At 35.5% G+C, this 21,457-nt stretch overlaps 1 protein-coding gene across 8 annotated transcripts in view; it reads left to right on the top strand.

The window, feature by feature from the left end:
* The window catches only part of MTF2 (metal response element binding transcription factor 2), an 80,423-nt gene that overhangs the window by 43,523 nt on the left and 15,443 nt on the right, over positions 1–21,457 (top strand). For 4 of the 8 annotated variants that reach the window (XR_014242416.1, XM_082384608.1, XM_082384607.1 and 1 more), the window contains 8 exons: positions 10,681–10,879; positions 11,001–11,082; positions 14,866–14,961; positions 15,196–15,296; positions 15,689–15,837; positions 17,792–17,887; positions 18,737–18,805; positions 19,657–19,780. Coding sequence is in view for 7 of the 8 variants with exons in the window: in XM_082384608.1 (XP_082240734.1) it covers positions 10,681–10,879; positions 11,001–11,082; positions 14,866–14,961; positions 15,196–15,296; positions 15,689–15,837; positions 17,792–17,887; positions 18,737–18,805; positions 19,657–19,780 (916 nt within the window). In the remaining variant the exon portion in view is untranslated. Of the gene's footprint in view, positions 1–10,680; positions 10,880–11,000; positions 11,087–14,865; positions 14,962–15,195; positions 15,297–15,688; positions 15,838–17,791; positions 17,888–18,736; positions 18,806–19,656; positions 19,781–21,457 lie in introns of all 8 variants that reach the window. The other 4 variants (XM_082384611.1, XM_082384609.1, XM_082384610.1 and 1 more) reach the window with 4 other exon arrangements.

The following is a 21,457-nucleotide window of genomic DNA, read 5'->3' as shown; positions in this document are numbered from 1 at the left end:
CAGCAGTTGTGGCTCACAGGCCTAGTCGCTCCGTGGCATGTGGGATCTTCCCAGACCAGGGCTCGAACCCGTGTCCCCTGCATTGGCAGGCAGATTCTCAACCACTGTGCCACCAGGGAAGCCCTGTAATAGTCTTTATTTTAAAGTCTATTTTGTCTGATATGAGAATTGCTACTCCAGCTTTCTTTTGATTCCCATTTGCATGGAATATCTTTTTCCATCCCCTCACTTTCAGTCTATATGTGTCCCTAGGTCTGAAGTGGGTCTCTTGTAGACAGCATATATACAGGGCTTGTTTTTGTATCCATTCAGCCAGTCTGTCTTTTAGTTGGAACATTTAATCCATTTACATTTAAGGTAATTATCGAGATGTATGTTCCTATTACCATTTTCTTAATTGTTTTAGGTTTGTTATTGTAGGTCTTTTCCTTCTCTTGTGTTTCCTGCCTAGAGAAGTTCCTTTAGCGTTTGTTGTAAAGATGGTTTGGTGGTGCTGAACTCTCTTAGCTTTTGCTTGTCTGTAAAGTTTTTAATTTCTCCGTCGAATCTGAGTGAGATCCTTGCTGGGTAGAGTAACCTTGGTTGTAGGTTTTTCCGTGTCATCACTTTAAATATGTCCTGCCACTCCCTTCTGGCTTGCAGAGTTTCTGCTGAAAAATCAGCTGTTAACCTTATGGGGATTCCCTTGTATGTTATTTGTTGCTTTTCCCTTTCTGTTTTTAATATTTTTTCTTTGTATTTAATTTTTCATAGTTTCATTAATATGTGTCTTGACGTGTTTCTCCTTGGATTTATTCCTTTCCCATATTAGGGAAGTTTGCAACTATAATCTTTTCAAATATTTTCTCAGTCTCTTTGTTTTTCTCTTCTTTTTCTGGGACCCCTATAATTCGAATGTTGGTGCATTTAATGTTGTCCCAGAGGTCTCTGAGACTGTCCTCAATTTTTTTCATTCTTTCTTCTTTATTCTGCTCTGCAGTAGTTATTTTCACTATTTTATCTTCCAGGTCACTTATCCGTTCTTCTGCCTCAGTTATTCTGCTGTTGATTCCTTCTAGAGAATTTTTAATTTCATTTATCGTGTTGTTCATCATTGTTTGTTTGCTCTTTAATTCTTTTAGGTCCTTGTTAAACGTTTCTTGTATTTTCTCTTTTCTATTTGCAAGATTTTAGATCATCTTTACTATCATTACTCTGAATTCTTTTTCAGGTAGACTGCCTGTTTCCACTTCATTTGTTTGGTCTGGCGGGTTTTTACCTTGCTCCTTCATCTGCTGCGTATTTCTCTGTTTTCCTATTTTTCTTAACTTAGTGTGTTTGGGATCTCCTTTTCTCTGGCTACAGGTTTGTAGTTCCCATTGTTTTTGGTGTCTGCCCCCAGTGGGTAAGGTTGGTTCAGTGGCTTATGTAGGCTTCCTGGTGGAGGGGACTGGTGCCTGTGTTCTGGTGGATGAGGCTGGATGTTGTCTTTCTGGTGGGCAGGACTGCTTCCGGTGGTGTGTTTTGGGGTGTCTGTGAACTTAGTATGATTTTAGGTAGCCTCTCTGCTAATGAATGGGGTTATGTTCCTGTCTCGCTAGTTGTTTGGCACAGGGTGTCCAGCAGTGGTGCTTGTTGATCAAGTGGAGCTGGGTCTTAGCGTTGAGACGGAGATCTCTGGGAGAGCTCTCGCTGATTGATATTACATGGGACCAGGAGATCTCTGGTGGTTCAGTGTCCTGAACTTGGCTCTCCCACCTCAGAGGCTCAGGCCTGACACCCGGCTGGAGCACCAAGACCCGTAGAGAACTGTGGTAAAAATCTGACTGGTGTCTTGGATGTTTCTTTGCTGGGCGATTTATCCTGCTGGCTGCTCATGGCTACAAGGATGTGCTGGTGGCACCCAGTGGCTCCTGGATCACTCCTGCCTGGCGCCTCTAGGACCCCCTTGGACAAGAGATGCGGCGCCCGGGAACAAGGCAGTCTCTGCTCCCTCAGCGCCCGGGCTGTCTGGCCCCCTCATGTATTTTAATATTAGCCTTGTAGTAGTCTTCATAGATTATCTCAGACAGATGAAGTAAACTGTCCATGGTCTCACAAGTAACAATCAGAAAGTTTCCTAGTTAGCTGGGGGAATAAGTTGGGGAATGGCTGGGGGAGAAAAAAAGCCACACTATTTGAATTACACATCCAGTTCTCAAGTTCTTGAGTCAGGGTCTTATTTACTGTATGAGTAGTAAACCAAGAAGGAAGGAGTGGCTTGAACCCTTGGTCTCCACTTGATTTCAAGGAAAGAAACTTTTTTGTCCAGGCAGTCTCCTTCAAGATGGATATCAGTAGTAGTGATGAAAAAAAAATGCTACTCTAATAATAATAGCATTATAGATAGAAAGTCTTTATGTGTGTGTCATCAAATTTCAAAAGCAAATAGCAATAGTAGTAGTGAGTACTGTTGAAATATGATTCGACTCCTGCTCAGTTACCTGTATCATATGTTATGAGTGTGCTACGTCATCCCAAGTCTGTGGTCAGGATTTGTCCAGTTTCCCTAATCCTCAGTCACATCCCTGCTCTCATTTACCAATTGTCTTAACATACCCACTTGAATATATTTAATATGCATCCTGTATATGTATGTGTCCTTATAAAATATATGGTGGTGTTATGTATGCATTTTTTCAGTTTGCATAAATGATAATTGTGCTATATATTTTGTTCTGTTTCTGTTTTTATCAACACTTCTGCAGAATCTTTCCATGTTTTTGAATGTATGCTCCACTTCCAAGATCAAAACAATATTCTACATTTTCCAGTTAGATTCAAGTTTTACATTTTACCTTTATGTCTTTGGTCCATTTGGAGTTCACCTTTTTGTGTATTGTCAACTAGGGATACAACTGTTTCTCCCTTTAAGTGAGCCATTTTCTCCAACACTGTGTAGTAAATAATACATCCTGTCTGTACAGACTTATAGTATCATTTTTATCATTAACAATTTCCCATAAATAGATCTGTTTTGGAAATACCTGTTTTGTTCAACTGGTGTTATAGATTGTTTCTTACCAGTACAGAACAGTTTTCTCTGGAATGTGTCACAGTATCTGGTAGGGCAAGTCTTCACCTCTTTGTTCTTCCTTTTAAAAGTTGACTTAGTTATTCTAGGACTTTTAGTTTTTCATATTAATTTTCTGAAGTGTTTGACCTCAAAAAATTCTGCTGGGGTTTTCATTGGAATTGCATTGAATTTATATGCTAAAGATTATCTGCCCAATACTGTGAAATTTAGCTTGCATCAACTCCATTTGGGAGAAGCAGGAATATTCTAGACACTCTTAACATCCAGTAAAAAGAAAAGGTACAGACTGGAGGTTTAATGGGTGTTGAGAAGAGCATTCATAACCCAACAGCAAAGGTAGGGAGTACAGAGCTTAAGGAAAGGGCAGGTGGGCCAACTCATTTATTTGTTTTGGTTTTCTGTGTAAATTTCTCAGGCTTGACTTAAACATGAGAGGCAGCATAGCCTTGATGCAAGATGAGAGATACAGCTTTGTAGCCATAGACCAGAGTCAACTGAGCACTCAGAAGCACTATTCTCCCAATCAAAAAGTCTATTTATGAAGGAACTTTTACAGTATATGAACTGGGAAAAATATTTCCAACTTGTATAATAATGAAGTTCAAAGTATATAAGATGCTCTTGAAAATCATTATGGAAAGGATTAACATTTCAGTTTTAAAAACAGGCAAAGAACATCAACTGCAGTTCCCAGAAGACATACAAATTGTTAACAAATTTATGGGGAAGAAAAGCTTCTCAATAATAGAAATATAGATGGAAATTCGTGCTTGTGTGTGTTGTCAAATAGCAAAAGGATAATGCTCACTCCATTTTGGTGAAGGTGTGGGCCATCAAGTACTACTCTGATAGTGTCAGAGTGTTGGTTTTTTAAAAATTAATTAATTGATTTATTTATTTATATTTTATCTTTGACTGTGTTGGGTCTTTGTTGCTGTGCCCGGGCTTTTTCTAGTTGCAGCAAGCGGGGCTACTCTCGTTGCGGTGCGCAGTCTTCTAGTTGTGGTGACCTCGCTTGTTGCGGAGTACGGGCTGTAGGTGCATGGGTTTCAGTAGTTGTGGCATGTGGGCTCTAGAGCTCAGGCTCAGTAGTTGTGGCGCCTGGGCTTAGTTGCTCTGCAGCATGTGGGATATTCCCTGACCAGGGCTCAAATCTGTGTCCCTTGCATTGGCAGGCGGATTCTTAACCACTGCGCCACCAGGGAAGTCCAGTGTCAGAGTGTTATTGGTACCACTTTTGAGATTCATTTGACAATATGTATCACATTAAATATATACATAATAAGGGTTTGGAGGAAATGGGGTGTTTAAATGAAACAGTACTCATCATGAGATGATAATTGAAACTGGATGGTGAATATCTGATGGTTCATTATATTTGTCTACTTTTGTATATATTTATAATTTTCTACAATAAAAGGGAAAATGCATATTCTTTGATATAGTAATTATTCTTTATGAATTTTTCTTATATAGTATTTGGAATACTTTAAAAATAAAATTTAAAAGGATGAACTTTGTATTATTGTCTGTAATAGTAAAACGCTAGAAAATCCTCAGTGTTCCTCAGTTGGGTAATAGTTGGAAAGTAGGTTAACAGCTGATGGAAAGATTATCTTACATACTTTTATTATACAGATGGACATTACATAGGCTAAGATACATTGTTATGTGAGAAGGCTTGTAGAGCAGTACGTGTAATAATCCACTTCTTTTAAAACATATGTAAATTATATCTACATATGGATTATATATGTAAGAAAAATAAGGAGATGAACAGTTTTCTTTTCATCATTATTTCTTTTCAGGAAGTAGCATGAGGAATTTTCAGTTTTGATTTCTCTATTTAAACAGCTGCATGTTTACCTTTGTAATCAGAAAGGAAATAATAAATTCTAAAATTCTAAAAATCAATTTAACTTCTAGTAAAGGATACATTCTAGAGAGGAGGGAAGTAATCAGTGACAGTAATGGGGGGATAGCACAGGGAGATCAGCTCAGTGCTTTGTGACCACCTAGAGGGGTGGGATGGGGGGGTGGGAGGGAGACGCAAAAGGGAGGAGATACGGGGATATATGTATATGTATAGCTGATTTACTTTGTTATACAGCAGAAACTAACACACCATTGTAAAGCAGTTATACTCCAAGAAATATGTTAAAAAATGGGGGGAAGTTCCTTAGAGGGGAAGATGTACATTGTTTATCCTAGTTATGTTTGAGTTGTGGTATTATGGGTCATTGGGTCATTTACCCTTTCTTACTTTGTTTTCTCTAAAATTTCTTTGGGCAGAGGAATTTTCTTTTTTTCTTTCTTTTTTTTTTTTTTTACAATCCACACATGAAATAGTTTTATTATTACCATAATGTCTAATTTAGGGGCAGAGGAATTTTAAAAGAGGGTAATAGTTTTACAGAATATCTGTTTATTAGAGCAGTTTTATATAATACATGATTTATGTTCTCCATGTTTATATGGATAAAAGATTGGTGTGTATTTGCCTTAGAATGTGAATTAGAGTCTCTTGTTTACTCAGAGCAAACAGATTATTTGTGCATAGATTCATTTTTAGAAAAAATGTTACTTTAAATATAGAGTTTTTTGAATTGAATTTGAACTTTATAAATTCCATATAACCTTTCTGACTTTTACGTATCCTGCTCTATATAGAGCATTGAGGATACAACTGTGAATAAGAGTAACACACACATTCCCTGGTTTTGGTGGAATGTTTGGGTGGGAGAGTGGTGGTGTGTGTTGCAGTGGGTTTCAGACTAAGTGGGAATGACTGTAAGAGCAGAGACAGTTAAATGTGTATAACTTTCTCCCAAAGGTTTGGCTGTGAATGGGAGGGAAGAAATAAGAGGAAGTGGTGGGAGGGGAAGAAGGAATCAAGGGAATTTTAGTTCTCTTCTTTTCCTGCCTCGATCCTTGCAAGTTTTTAAGAATAGTTGAATGCTACTGGTAAGGTGCCAGTAGAAAGATTTATTGAATGCTGGCTCTGGTCTGTAATTCTATAACTTTGGTCAAGTTATTTAATCTGTCTTCTTAGAGTTACAGTTTTATCATATGTAAAAAGGGATCTGTGAAATCGTTATCTGTAAAAATGGCTCCATAACATTGTTCTGAGTATTATCTCTGTTCCGCTGGCACAGTAAATGGCTCATAATGGGGGCTTAACAAATGATCTGTGAAAGAATAAATATGCAGAAAGCTTAATGTGTGGTTGAGCACATAGTAATCACTCAAGTAACTTTTCCCCAGAGGTTTGGCTGTGAATGGAAGGGAAACAATAAGGAGGTGGTAGTGGGAGAGGGGCATAAGGAATCAAGGGCAACTGTTATGAGATTAACCGTTGATACATGTTACACCAGAAATATTAGCAGAAGCAAGGTGGAAACACTAGGAGATGGAAAAAAATTTTTTAATGGTTCATTTCTTAAGATCTAAGGACATACTGTGTAGTGGGAGTAATATAATGGAGAGTAAGATGGGGACAGACCTTGCCATCAAAGACGAAAAAGGGAGGGAATTTGTTGAAGCAATAGCAGAGCGTATGAAACTATCTGGGAATGTTTGCAGTTTTGATTTTTGTACATCTTCCACTCTAGAATTGGAAGGCTCTAGGTCATTGTAGTCACCCTGGCATTCTGTTGAGGTCATTTCTCACCCGTAATTAATTAGGTTGCTCAGGCTTTAAGTCAGTTTTTTTAACTTAAGGGAAGCAAAGTCCTGCTGTGACCACTGGATTTGTAGCTTTCTAGAAAGTTGCTTGCTCATAGGGTCATTTTCATACTGTGATTTGAAGGTATTGTTTCACTGTCTGGAGAAAGTTCTCAGCCTGGCATTGAGCATTCCTGCTGATAAAATTTATTGTAGTAACTCATTCTCCATTTTTACTTATCTAGGACTCATCTTGTCAGGCTTTTAAGTCTTTTAACCCTTCTAATTATAGTATTGAAATGCCTTTTCCTTACAGCTGACTCTGATAATAATGTATGACAATATATATTCCTTTATTTAGAGCATGGCTCTTAAAATGTGATCCATGGGTCCTTTCAGGTGGTCTGCAAGGTCTAAACTATTTTCATGATAATACTAAGATGTTGTTTGCTTTCCCACTGTGTTGACATTTGTACAATGCCGTAAAAACAGTGTTTGGTCAGACTGCTGTGTGCCTTAGCATGAAACAAGGCATCAAACTGTGCTAGCATTCTTTATTTTTGAGCACTCACAGTAAAACAAACAAAACACACATGTGCACACACACGCAGAAAACCCTATTTCATTCAAGAACATTCTTGATGAAACAGTAGAAATTATTTTCACTAAATCTTAATCTTGAGTTTAGGTTTTTAATGTTATGTGTGACAGAATAGGAAGTATATATATATATAAAGTATTAATGCCATTGTTTGAGTTGCTGGCTGAGCTAGTAGCTTTTCCATGGAACACCATTTTTTACTTGAAATAGTGACTTGCTTTGGTATATGGTGGATACTTTCTTGACACACTCATTTCACTTATATTTACTTTATTTACCATTTTTGGTTTTCTAGGTTTGTTCCTATGGGTTGGAGCTGCCATCTGGTGTCATTACTTAAATACAATTTTGTTCCCACCAACACCTTTGTGCTCTTATTGTCAAATATATTACATTCCTATATGTTATAGGCCTAACAATACAGTTATGTACATATTTTTCCATATGTTTCCTTTAGAGGAAATATGCATTTATACTGTCTTTTATAATTACCTTATTACTTTTCCTAGTGTTCTTTGTTTTTTTAGTGTGTGTGTGTGTGTGTGTGTGTGTGTGTGTGTATTTGAATTTCTACCTTGGTTTACTTAATTTCAACCTTAAGAACCTCCTTTCTTTCTTTTTTTTTTTAATTAATTAATTTATTTTTTATTTTATGGCTGTGTTAGGTCTTCGTTTCTGTGCGAGGGCTTTCTCTAGTTGCGGCAAGTGGGGACCACTCTTCATCGCGGTGCGTGGGCCTTTCACTGTTGCGGCCTCTCTTGTTGGGGAGCACAGACTCCAGACGCGCAGGCTCAGTAATTGTGGCTCATGGGCCTAGTTGCTCCGCGGCATGTGGGATCTTCCCAGACCAGGGCTCGAACCCGTGTCCCCTGCATTGGCAGGCAGATTCTCAACCACTGCACCACCAGGGAAGCCCCTCCTTTATTTCTTGTAAGGTAGCTCTGCTAGCAACAAATTCTCTCAGGTTTTGTTTATCTGGGAGTATATTTCACCTTCATTTTTGAAAGACAGTTTTGCTGGATATAGGATTCTTGATTGACAGTTTTTTTTCTTTCAGTGCTTTGAATATGTCATTTCACTGCCTTCTGGCCTTCATTGTTTTTGATGAGAAGTTAACCTTACTGGGGTTTCCTTGCATGTGATGAATTATTTTTCTTGCTGCTTTCAAGATTTTCTCTGTCTTTCAGCATTTTTACTGTGGTTTGTCTGGATGTGTATCTGTTTGTATTTATCCTACTTGGAGTTTGTTTAACTTCTTGGTTATATAGATTAATGTTTTTTAGCAAATGTGGGATGCTATCAGTCATTATTCCTTTGGATATTTTTATTTTTTTAATTTTAAGTTTTTAAATAAATTTATTTTATGTATTTATTTTTGGCTGCATTGGGTCTTTGCCGCTGTGCCTGGGCTCTCTCTAGTTGTGGCGAGCGGGGGCCACTCTTCGTTGCAGTGTGCGGGCTTCTCATTGCGGTGGCTTCTCTTGTTGCGGAGCATGGGCTCTAGGCGCGTGGGCTTTAGTAGTTGTGGTTCGCGGGCTCCAGAGCGCAGGCTCAGCAGCTGCGGTGCACGAGCTTAGCTGCTTCGTAGCATTTGGGATCTTCCCGGACCAGGGCTGTAACCCATGTCCTGGGCACTGGAAGGCAGATTCTCAATTACTGTGCCACCAGGGAAGCCCATATTCCTTTGGATATTTTTAAAATGTAGTGTATCTTTCAAACTGAAACTCTCTACACTTTAGTTTCTCCTCCCTCCTCCAAGCCACTGGCAATCCCCATTCTACTCTCTGTCTCTATCAATTTGACTGCTCTTATAACCTCATGTAAGTGGAATTATACAGTATTTGTCCATTTTGCCTGGCTGATTTTGCTTTAGCATAATGTTTTTAAGGTTTGTTCATGTTGTAGTTTATGACAGAATTTCCCAGAATTTGTTTATCCTTATAGGTACTGAAAGTATGTATTCCCAACTGGAAACATTTTTTTTCTTCCCTACTTGTTTTGTTTTTACTTAACTTTTATACTGTTTTTGAATTATCGTCTGTCTAGTTTTACTACTGTTGTATGTTTAATTAGTTAAAAAAAAATCTAAATTTGGAAAATGAAACCAAACAAATACGGCTTTGTTTTCTTTAAGAAAGCTGTTGGTGGTACGCTATGCTGTTTATACAGTAACATATATAAGTTACAATGTAATTTTGGAGTATGTAATTTTGGGGTCTTATGCTTAAAAAATGGAAGTGATCTTATAATTGGCTTCTCAGTTGAGTATGATTTGTGAAATTGGTGTCTCTTAGTTTTTTTTTTTTAAACTTCCAGTGTGCGTATTTGAGGGACTGTGACACATTTCCGTCAATAAACAAGGCTTAATTCAGTAGTGATTCCCTGTAGGTAGGTCATGACTACCCTTCCAATGAGTTGAATATACCCAACTAGCCAGAGTCACTGGTTAGTGTGTTTTAACTACATGTGGCATAATCTTTTTTTAAGTTGAAGTACAGTTGATTTGCAGTGTTTCATGTGTACAGCAAAGTGATTCAGTTATACATATATGTATATATGTGTATATGTATGTATTCTTTTTTTTTTTTTTTTTTTTGTTCACATGGCATGCGGGATCTTAGTTCCCTGACCAGGGATTGACCAGTGACCCCTGCATTGGGAGCTTGGAGTCTTAACCCTGCACTGCCAGGGAAGTTCCTATATATGTATTCTTTTTCTGATTCTTTCCCATTATAGGTTATTACAAGATATTGAATATTGTTTCCTGTGCTATACAGTAGGTCCTTGTTGTTTATCTGTTTTACATATAGTAGTGTGTATCTGTTGGCCTAGTCATTTTTATTCTTTATCAAGTGCTTATGAAATTATACCATGCAGCTTCTTTTAGTTTATCTAAACCTAGATATGAGATTCAAGGCATCCTTTGCTCATGACCATGGCCTACCCACTTCAACTTACAGCTGTCATTTTGATGAGAGCTGCCCTGAATATGTTACCTTGGAGTGGTTGCTGAATCCTGGCCTCATTGAATGAATATTGACAACTGCTATCATTTTGTTTTAAACTTCTTTGTTTCTGGAGAGTTTTTATGATATGAAGTACTTGTTAATATTTTCCCTAAATGTAAGGTTTTCAATAAGTAAAAAATTTGATTAATACATGAAATATATGATTGTTATAAAATAAGCTCTATAAGTAAATCAGTCCTGTTTTGTTTCATTTTATTAATTTTTATTGGCGTTTGGTTGCTTTACAATGTTGTGTTAGCCTCCACAGCACAACAGAGTGAATCAGCCATACACATATAGATATCCCCTCCCTTTCAGTCAGTCTTATATATGGTTATTTATTTCCTAAACAGAGACTCTACAGGGGCAGGTAATTCACTGGTCCACAAGCGGTCTCCTTTACGTCGAAACCAAAAGACCCCAACATCCTTGACCAAGCTGTCTTTACAGGATGGACATAAAGTCAAAAAGCCAGCATGTAAATTTGAAGAGGGTCAGGATGTCCTAGCTAGATGGTCAGATGGCTTGTTTTATCTTGGAACTATCAAAAAGGCAAGTTACCTTAATATCTTTTGCTGTTTCTGCAGTAAACTTTTAATAATATTGAATTGAAATTTAACTTCGTGGTTTTGATTTTAAAAGAAATCACCATAAGTTTTCCTCTGTATTTCAGATAAACATATTGAAACAGAGCTGCTTCATCATATTTGAAGACAGTTCTAAATCCTGGGTTCTCTGGAAGGACATTCAAACAGGCAGGTGCTACTATTTCCCTTGGACATGATATACACTAAAATTTTATTTTCTTCAGCTTGTCATTTTCTAATGTATTCTGTTTAGTACAGTGTATTAAGATAACTAAAAAAATCAGTGTATTCTTCAGAGTCTTCAAGGAGTTATAATCTATTTTATAGACCATAAGAAGAACAAGAATTGCTCTGTTAGGGTAGAGATAGATTAGACGACAGATGCATCACTGATGCACATGTATAAATTATTGTTAGGACCCTTCTAAGAACTTTGAAGAAAAATTTTAGTTACTAATATGAATAACATGGTTTCACCTTTACTGTTACTTGCCTGTATTAGTACAAAGTAATATAGAGAGCTAATATTTATTGAGAACATACTGTTTGCCAGATGTTTTGGGGAATTAGGACTATTAAATAGCTTTAGAATGCTAAAAATATTCATTGATAAGAATAGTTTAAAATTACTGCTTAGTTACGGTTTTTTATGTTTAGATGGGAAAATGAGGCTGTATTTGGGTACAGGTAAAAATGAATACAGGTATGCTTTGGTTTGGTTATAGGTATGTTTCTTGTTACGCTTTTTATTTTTGCAAGCTATAATTGCTGTATGTTGTTTGAATCTGCTAAATAAAGGTATTTTTTTCAGGTATCTCTTTCATGGAAAGTGCTTTATTTAAGAAAAATTATGAATAGTAAAAATCTGAGTACTTCAGCTGCACACTAAAGCCCCACTTTTGGTATCCTTTTAATGGGTTAATGGGCCTGCACTAAGGTGTTTTTATATCTCCCCCTGTAGAAAGGAGACAGACAAATTCTGTAAAGTATTTATCAATTGGGTTTTTAATTTGAATCCCAAATGCGACTTTATGGTAGGTTACTGCTGTGTTCAATTTCTTGATTTCACTCTTAGTTTTTTTTTAAAGAATAAAAAAAGTTTTGGTAAAGGAATTGGAATGTTCTAGTTGCCATTTTTATACATGGTACTCAGGGATTAGGTGGAGAACTCAATAGCTGTTACTCTAGTAAAATGTCTTTCTAGTGAAAAACTTTTTACAGTTTTTAGGACTGATCAGTTTAAAGGTCTAAACTTACGTTTTGAATCTCAAATTGAGGGGTCAGTGAGAAAAGGAATAGGAGGCAGATAGGAGGTCTCCAGCAGTAGTGATATTGAACAGATCTTATTACCCTGCATACAGAATTATCCCTTCTTCTTAGTTTGTAAATATGGTTCTCTCTGGTGGAACTGAAACATGTTATACTGCTTCTGTTCCCATTGTATTAACTATGTGTCCCTTTCAACTTTTCTACCTTTTTGAGGTTCCTGTGGGTTAAATATAGGTCTGTGTTTCTGTCTTCTTCCCTCCCTCCCATCCTTCCTCCCTTCCAGAAAGGAAGAAGAAAACCAGTTGTACATAGATAGAAAGTTGTTGTGAAAGTGAGGGGGTCTTGTCCTACATGTGGCATATCCAATATATCAGTTCAGTGGTCTGTGGCTGTTTTTTCCTCGCTGGCTCCTTTTACTATCCTTATAATGAGATAGGATAGCTCCTTGGCCATTTAACTCTTTGTAACACCCAGAAAGTAGCACACATGTATGTAACTTGCAGTTGATATAGAATGAGTAAGTGAACCTGAAAATTGCAATATGGCAGATGTCAGTGTGGAGTGTAGCTTTAGTAGTTTTCTTCCTGTAAGGATCCTGCTTATAGTAGTTACATATCAAAATAACTTAATAAATTATAGTAATTTCACTCATCTAATAAGATTCTTTTAAAAATTTTTCATAAATAGGAACAATGTATAGTCATATTAGTAGTCAAAGAAGTGTACATTACAACAGGGAGATAGCATATTAAAACCATTAAATAATTTTAAAAGGATTTTTAATCTTAATACCTAATACTGTTATGGTTTCTGTGAAAATGATTCACTGCTGGTGGCAATGTAAATTTCTATTTTAGATATTTAATAGTTGCATTAAATGCATAAAAATGTTTTATATGCTTTCATCTATACAGCAGACTCATTTGTAGCAGTTTATTCAAAAGAAATAATTCATAAGTAAAAAATCTAGATGAAAAATATTTGCTGTAGCTTTATTTTAACAAGAACAAAAAATTTGGCATATCTAAGATGAAATGGCTTTATAGTCATTTGGGTTTAGAGTGAGGGAGACTATAGAAGGCCACTAAGCTACACAGAAAGTTTTTGTAAACTTGATGATAAAAAAGACATGTTGGATTTCGCAAGTAAAGGCAATTCTCTGCTTCCTCAGGATTGTTTCCTGAGGGTGAACACATATTGTTTGCCGGATCAGCACCCTCTTTTACGAGGAACTGCCTTCTCCTACACCAGTCCACATGGTTATAGTGGGAGTCAGATCAGGCACCTACCACAGTCTAGGGCTGTTGGTCCTTTTCCAGGAAGTTGCAGATTTGGACTGAGAGGTTCTAGGCTCAGTCTGGTCGCTCTCCTGACTGGAGCCATAAACTGAGAAACTATGGGAAGCCACATCCAGCCAAGCGAACAAAGCCTGGGAGAGGAGAGGAGAGAGGACAAGAGCCAAAACAAAAAAGGAAAAATGCAAAAAACGAACAAGCGAAAAATTTGGTAACCTGCATATCTAAGAATAGAGTCATAATAAAGTAAATTTGGTTCTTTCCACCGGACAGAATATTATACAGCTTTTAGAAGTTATATGTTTGAAAACTACAGTGTGAGAAATGCTTTTGATGGAAGAAACATTACATAGTATTAATGAAAAGAAGCATCTCACAGTGGAGAGGATATGGACTCTGGTGTATCTGGGTTTGGATCCTAGCCTTGATACTCTGTGACTGAGGGTACTTGGATTATTTACTTTATCTTTCTGAGCCTCAATTCTTCTCTATAAATAAGATATGTATCTAATAAATGGTGGAATTAAAATAATACATATCAGGAGCCTAACACAATGCTGGCTCATAGCACAAAATTGTACATTTTTATTATTGTTGGTATGTGAATAAAGTGTATGTATTAGTATTTTAACTATGTATATTGAAATTCATGAGAAGAGATTATTGGAAATAATTGTGCTAAAGTGATAAAATTATATTCTAAATTTTGCAGAATAAAATTGTTTTTAGAATAAAAATGTTTAAGGAAGAAATAACTTACCTATTCAGGTAAAAAAATGTAATTAATAACTGGAACCCCTCACTTTTGTTTCAGTGGGATATTGTTTAGGTACGTTGTTTGACACCATAGTTCCAGATTTCAGAAGCTGGAGATCAAATAATTAGTGTTCAGCCTTTTTTATAAATTAGTAAGTAAAAAGAAGTGTTCTGAATCTTGAGAGTAAGGAGTCATTGGCGGATCTTCCTTGCCCCTTTTCTTTAGTCTCATGATGTTAGGCAGTGTAGGGTGAGTGAGTAATGTACATGGGTAGGTGTGTGTTCTGGAGAGTAGTTCTGGTGTTCACAAAACATCCCCTTCTCTCGCCTCCCAAGAGGGTGGGAATATTGGAAGTAAATGGTAAGGGATCCTGCCTGAGAGCAGTTTAAATTATGCCCTCTGCCAAAAAGCAGATTAAATTATGAATGTAGACAGTGAGGCATCTTAAGTTAAAGGTAGGAAGAACACAGATAAGGAGCAGAGAGAGAACATTTTGTGTATAGTACTTTGCCTTGAGAAAATACCATTATGATATAGGGAACAGACATTGCCAATATGGGTTACTCACTGAGTAAAAACAGTGGTTTTGTTATATGGAACAATTCTTTATGTATATTTTAAATATTTCAGGAGCCACTGGAAGTGGGGAAATGGTCTGTACAATATGTCAAGAAGAGTATTCAGAAGCTCCCAATGAAATGGTTATATGTGATAAGTGTGGCCAAGGTAAACATTGATTTTTTTTTTTAATCTTGTGGAAAAGTTTTATTACATACTTAATGCCCCTGTTGAAGATTAATGATTAAAAATTCTTTACATTTGAAGCTGTTACCGTAAGTTTAGTCATCAGTTGTAAATATATTAATGTAGGAAAAGAGAATACTAAAATGCCTTCTTTAAATTGTGTTGCAGTATTTATTAATAAAATAGAATTTGCTTTATGCTTTTTTTGATATTAAGGATATCATCAGTTGTGTCACACACCTCATATTGATTCCAGTGTGATTGATTCAGATGAAAAATGGCTCTGTCGACAGTGTGTTTTTGCAACAACAACAAAGGTATCTTTTAAGTGTTTTGGGCTAACGCCCTAAATGGAATTTGTAAGGCACTATCAACGTAATGATTGTGTACGTTGAAAGTTTATTTGAATGAAATGAGCAATCAATCTTAGGTAGAAAGAGGTACTGCTTATTGTTTGACTAATGATGCTTAAGTGACTTGCAGCTATTCTTGCACTTATTTTCTGATAGTGGTCTTGGAATTGGGGCAATAATTTGCAAGAAAAGACAACAAAATAAATAAAGATTATTATTGGTCAAACAGTTTGTGATATGGTAAGAAATTTAGAATGGAAATTTCTTCATAAGTTTCAGAAGCATTTTAAAATTATAGAATTGTATTTAAAATTTTATCCTTCACTCTTTTAAATAACTTTTTCCCTCTAATATAGAGGGGTGGTGCGCTTAAGAAAGGACCAAATGCCAAAGCATTGCAAGTCATGAAGCAAACATTACCCTATAGTGTGGCAGACCTTGAATGGGATGCAGGTCATAAAACCAATGTCCAGCAATGTTACTGCTATTGTGGAGGCCCTGGAGAGTAAGTAAATATGGTTATTTAATGCCCTTAATTTTTAATTGCTTATATTGTCCACTTTATTTTTGTTATTGATTATGGTATGGGAGTGATAGTGAATTGTAAATGCATGAAAGTATCAATAAAGAAAATTGGGGGGTGATTAGAGGCTGTAGTTTTATTCATCTTTATCATTAAATGTTTGCTAAATAAGTGAGTCAGAGTTCTAACTAAGAATGTTTAGAAATTTACCTTTAACTTCTGATCACTGGTTCTAGTTCTGCTCTTTGTAACTAAACACATGCATCTTATCTTTCTTAGGAGGTAACTCTTAAAATACTTAAATCCAGTAATCGTATTTCCCACTCCCATGACTCACATACCAAGTGTTCTCTTTTCTAGGCTAAAATCTCCATTCCTATCAAACATTCTTTATGACGTGTTTTCCAAACTCTGTCTTTGTTGCTCTTCAGTTTTTGAAAGTTTACTCTTGAAATAATGGTGCCGTGATTACAAAATGCAGTGTTTCCAGGACTAGTCTGACAGAATATAACGAAGCTATTAGAGTCCTAGATATTATGCTTCTGTTGTTGCAAGGAAAGATTGTGTTACCCCTCTTTGGTCGTCCCATCATATTCTTTTGGCTCATTATGGGTTTGTAGATGGTCAACTAAAACTTTTAGTTCTTTTTTTCATACAAGCTGATATTAAACCAAATTGTGCATCACGTATTTGTACTACATTTTAAAAAATGTTAGTGGATAACTTTACATTTAACTCTATTAAATTATAATTATTGGTTTCTTAAATCTTATCAGACTCCATGTTTCTCTTAAGACAGGGCTGCTCTCTAGAAGAATGCTGGGACATATAAGATGTTCAGTGATGAAAACATGAATAAATGAATATGTAAATGAATGAAATTTTAGTTCTTCATTCTACCTTGTCTCTGATCTTATGGAATTTTTATTTGTGGTTTAACATTTTTATAACATTTCTCAATTTTTGGTTGCCTGCAGATTTAAGAAGCATTCTCTCTGGTTTCTTTAAATCATTTATAAGAGCTACAGTGAACCTAGAGATTGATCTTTCTCCTTTACTCATTAATACCTAGCATCTTAGTTTATAGACATTATTTTATGAAGCAGATTGTTCATTGTTCTTTAAGTACCATGACTACATGAACTATGTTTGATATTGCTAACACTTTAACACCTAACAGAGTACCTAGAACATAGTATTCATTAGTCTTTTGATGAATGAATGACCTTACTAGTAGCATCTTGCCTTTGCCTGTATATGGCTTAAAATTAACATGGGGCTAACTTACTGAGCAAAAGAATTATTTGAAGAAAAGGCGTTATTTGGGTGGCAAGTAAGGATATTAAAACCATGTACTAACTAAAAAGAGAGGATATCTTTAGCTGAAGATTCAGTTTTAGCATCTTCAGCCATCTGAAAGAGAACAAAATCTGTCACAAAGCCTTTATACCTGGTGGAGTCTTAGATTAGATTTGTGGTTATGTTAACCAAATTTATTAAATTGCTGTACTCCTTTTCTTTTCATTATAAGGAACAAGAATAATAGAAACACAGTGAAGGCATAAAGTTGCCTATGGCTATTTGGTATATGAGAGAAATAGCTCTACATATCAGTGACCTCTGAGACTGTTGATGTGAAAAAAATCCCAGGCTTGACAAAGATCCTTTACTAATTTAGGACCCAGGCACTTATTGACTAGAAATAGTAGATGTAGCTTTCAAGAGCTTATAAATTCTCATGAATAAAAGAGAGGAGGAATGAAATGGTCAATATTAATAACCTTTTTGGGAAGAAAAAGTTTAACACTGAATATACCAGAAATGTGATACTGTAATCAGAACTATATTCTGTGTCACTTTTGTTGTTGTTTTTTTTTTTTTTAAAAACTTTACCTCATGAAAGGTAGTAATTTTAATCTTAAATTTTTTCTTGTAGCTGGTATTTAAAGATGCTACAGTGCTGCAAATGTAAACAGTGGTTTCATGAAGCTTGTGTGCAATGCCTTCAAAAGCCAATGCTATTTGGAGACAGGTGAGAGAAGGGCATTTGACTGATTTTTTTTTAGCTTTTAAAAATTGTATTTATGTTTTTTCATTTTCACATTTCTAAAAGTAGTTTTAATAGTGATTTGTAAAAGGTTCACCTTAGGGGGGAATATGTTGTTTAATATACTTAAATTATATGTAATTTTAAAAAAAACGTAATTTTTGTGCTTTTGGATATTGCAGAAAGCTTTTAAGTATTTGACCAGCGAATATATTTGCACCTATTGCTCCGCAGTACTCTAAACTATTCTCATTGGTACCTTCTTTTAAAGAACCTCAAGGGAATCCAGAGAACCTCAAAGACAGACCTAATGTCTTTTTGGATTAAGAGAACGTGAAATAGCAGAGAGAGCTCTAGAAGAAAAATTAGAGCACTAAATGTAACATCAAAAACTCTGGGTTTAAATCTTAGCTTATGTGATTTATTGTCTTTCTGACCTTAGGAAGGTCAGCTTGTCTCCTGGGCTTTTTCTACCATGTTGTTTTGAGCATTGAAAAGTGGCAATGTGTATGGGAGTAGTCATCACAATTCCTCTTACACACAAGCCATTAGTAAACTATGCCTGTATATCAATCTGTATATGTGAACTCTGAAGGTCTCTAATGGTTAAAAAAAAATTGCCCCTTTCCCCCATATACAAACTATTTTATTATTTGTCATTACTGGAAAAGAAACTCTTTAAATCACAGTGTCATGATTCAAATTATATTTTGCTTTGTGTATAAGTCCTTATGTCAATTGTAGGATTTGTACTTGCTGAATATTAATTTTAATTGTTAAATAATTTATATGTACTCTTGATTACTCAGTATATAACTTTTCTTTTTTCCTTAGGTTTTATACATTTATTTGCTCTGTCTGCAGTTCTGGACCAGAATACCTCAAACGTCTACCATTACAATGGTAAGTATGGACATTTCTGTTAAGGAACAAAAAAGAGCCATATTTTTAAATCTACAGGATGAAACTTTCTATATACATTTACTTAGCTTAAATAAAAATTTGTTCTTCTTTATGCCTGGCTTTATTTCTTTTCCTGTATTTATCCTCAAGCCTGATGTCATCTTCCCCAAAGATTATCTAGTTTTATTGCTGAAGTAATAAGGTCATTCAGTTTCTAATGGCATACAAAGTAACTTTCAAATATCTTTTAGATCTTCAAAATTCTTATTCATGTTTCTAGTTCTTTTGGGCCTTCAGAATAGCATCAGTAGAACAGAGAAAGGTCTTAAAACAAATATGCCAATTTCTGCCTCAGTTAAGTAATCCTGGGGCATGGGAAGTATGATGAATTTTGGAGATTTACTGAAAATGTTTATAGTAAGTGCTTAGAAATTTTTGTCAAATATTTTACATATTTTAGGAAAAGATAAGATTTAATTCATGAATCAGATAAAATAAAGTCTGTTAAAGTGTGATCCATTTTGTAGCTTATGTAGTAGTGAAAACATGAAATTTTAGATCATAAGTTATTTTTTCTTAGCATCAGGTCCTCTTTGAATTTATTTCAAGAAATCAAATATCTTTTAATTTTTACTTACTATTCAGGATAAATTAAATGTTTAGTTAATGTTTTTCATTTATTTTCATATGTAATGATTTATTGTGAATATGACTTGTGATATTAGCCCTCTGTTCACCTAAATACTTTACTTTGGATTTTTTAATTGCTGGTTTTATAAAAATATTGTGCGATTTTTAAACAATAACCAAAAACATTGTTTTCATATATTTTGATTATTTTTGGATTCCAGGGTAGATATAGCACACCTATGCCTTTACAACCTAAGTGTTATTCACAAGAAGAAATACTTTGATTCTGAACTTGAGCTTATGACATACATTAATGAAAACTGGGATAGATTGCACCCTGGAGAGGTAGGTGGTCTTAGAGCTAACTTCATTAGCTACTTAATGTCTTTTTTGTTTTGTTAAAAGCAACTATCGCACATGTATAAGCCCTACATCTAAAGTAGCATTTTATGTTTAGTTAGGGAGAAATATCTTTGATGAGGCTATAGCCCTCATTCTCCTGTTTGTTGCCTCTTGACTTGAGGAAAAATGTAGGAGGAAGTAAATTACTTGATTCTTCCATTTTCTGAAGTGAAAATCACTGTAGTTAAAGATAGAAGGGAGGGAGAAATCCTTATTATCGGGTATCTTATGATTCCTCCTCCTTTTCTTCTAAGTTTACTCTAAACTTAGAGATGGGGACTTCCTTGGTGGCGCAGTGGTTAAGAATCCGCCTGCCAATGCAGGGGACATGGGTTCAATCCCCGGTCTGGGAAGATCCCGCATGCCGTGGAGCAACTACTGAGCCTGAGCTCTAGAGCCTGCGAGGCACAACTACTGAGCCCGCGTGCCGTGACTGCTGAAGCCCATGCGCCTAGAGCTCGTGCTCTGCAATAAGAGAAGCCACCACAATGAGAAGCCCACGCACCGCAACAAAGAGTAGCCCCAGCTAGCCACGACTAGAGAAAAGCTCATGAGCAGCATCCAAGACCCAGTGCAGCCAAAAAACAAATAAATAACTAAATAAAACTTAGAGATATAACCAACACTCTTCTTTCCTCTTGTGTTGGTACTCCCTTATATATCTTTAACTTCCAGGAATAGTGAGACCCAGTAATAGTGTTAGCTAAGTTAGAGAGTGAAGCTACCTGAGTTGGAGATTATCCCCCTCATTCTGACATCTCATTTGCTTTTTGTTTGCAAAGTGTAACCACTCATGCTGGTTTACAAAGAGTTTTTTTTTGAAAAAGCAGTATAAAAATAAATGCATATTCATTGAAGATTTTGAAACTACAGAATAGCACAAAGAAGAAAATAACTAGAGTAACTTTAATATTTACCTTGTTTTTAGCATTTATTTAGAATTATTAAAATACAGATATTAAATATTAAAATACAGACATTAACTAAATTTTTTGTTTTATAATATGTGGAATTAGTCATGCATTACTTTTTGAGGTAAAAACTAAACTGATTTGAAATTTAGGAAGAGTTTCTGCATTTGTAGCTTTTAGACATGAGGCAGTTTATAAGGTTCACATCAAGTAAGATATCAAGTTTTTGTTTTTGTTGTTCTGGGGGTTTTATGGGGCATCAAGGAGTGCATAATACACATTTATTTAAAAGTTAGTGGTAGATCAGTTGCATAAAATAAACACCTGTGGAATACTTAGATTTTAAAATCAAAGATATTATTAAAATCAATTGAGCTAAGATGTTTTGAGTGTTAGAAATTGGAATATAATACTCTCATTAAGTTTTCTGTTAAAAGCTTTTTTCAGATGACTTTTGAGAGAAAGTGAGTGACTTGTAAATTTGATAAATTTTAATAAACTGATTAGTAATGGGAGAAAAAAGTGTGTAAGGCACTGTTAAGTATAGTGTTCTTTATAGTCATCTTAATATTTAATGTTCTAATACATTAATTTGAAATGCTTTCTAGCTATGGTTCTTTCAGCACTTCATATGCAGATACATCTATATTCCTTTTAGTATACTTTATGTTTTACATGATTAAATTCTGCATTGGTTACTTCACGTAGA

The sequence above is a fragment of the Balaenoptera borealis genome (assembly GCF_965194805.1).
Source record: "Balaenoptera borealis genome assembly, chromosome: 1".
In the NCBI taxonomy this organism is placed as follows: domain Eukaryota; kingdom Metazoa; phylum Chordata; class Mammalia; order Artiodactyla; family Balaenopteridae; genus Balaenoptera; species Balaenoptera borealis.
Note: the sequence above shows the minus strand (reverse complement) of the source record. Positions and strands in the feature narration are given on the sequence as shown.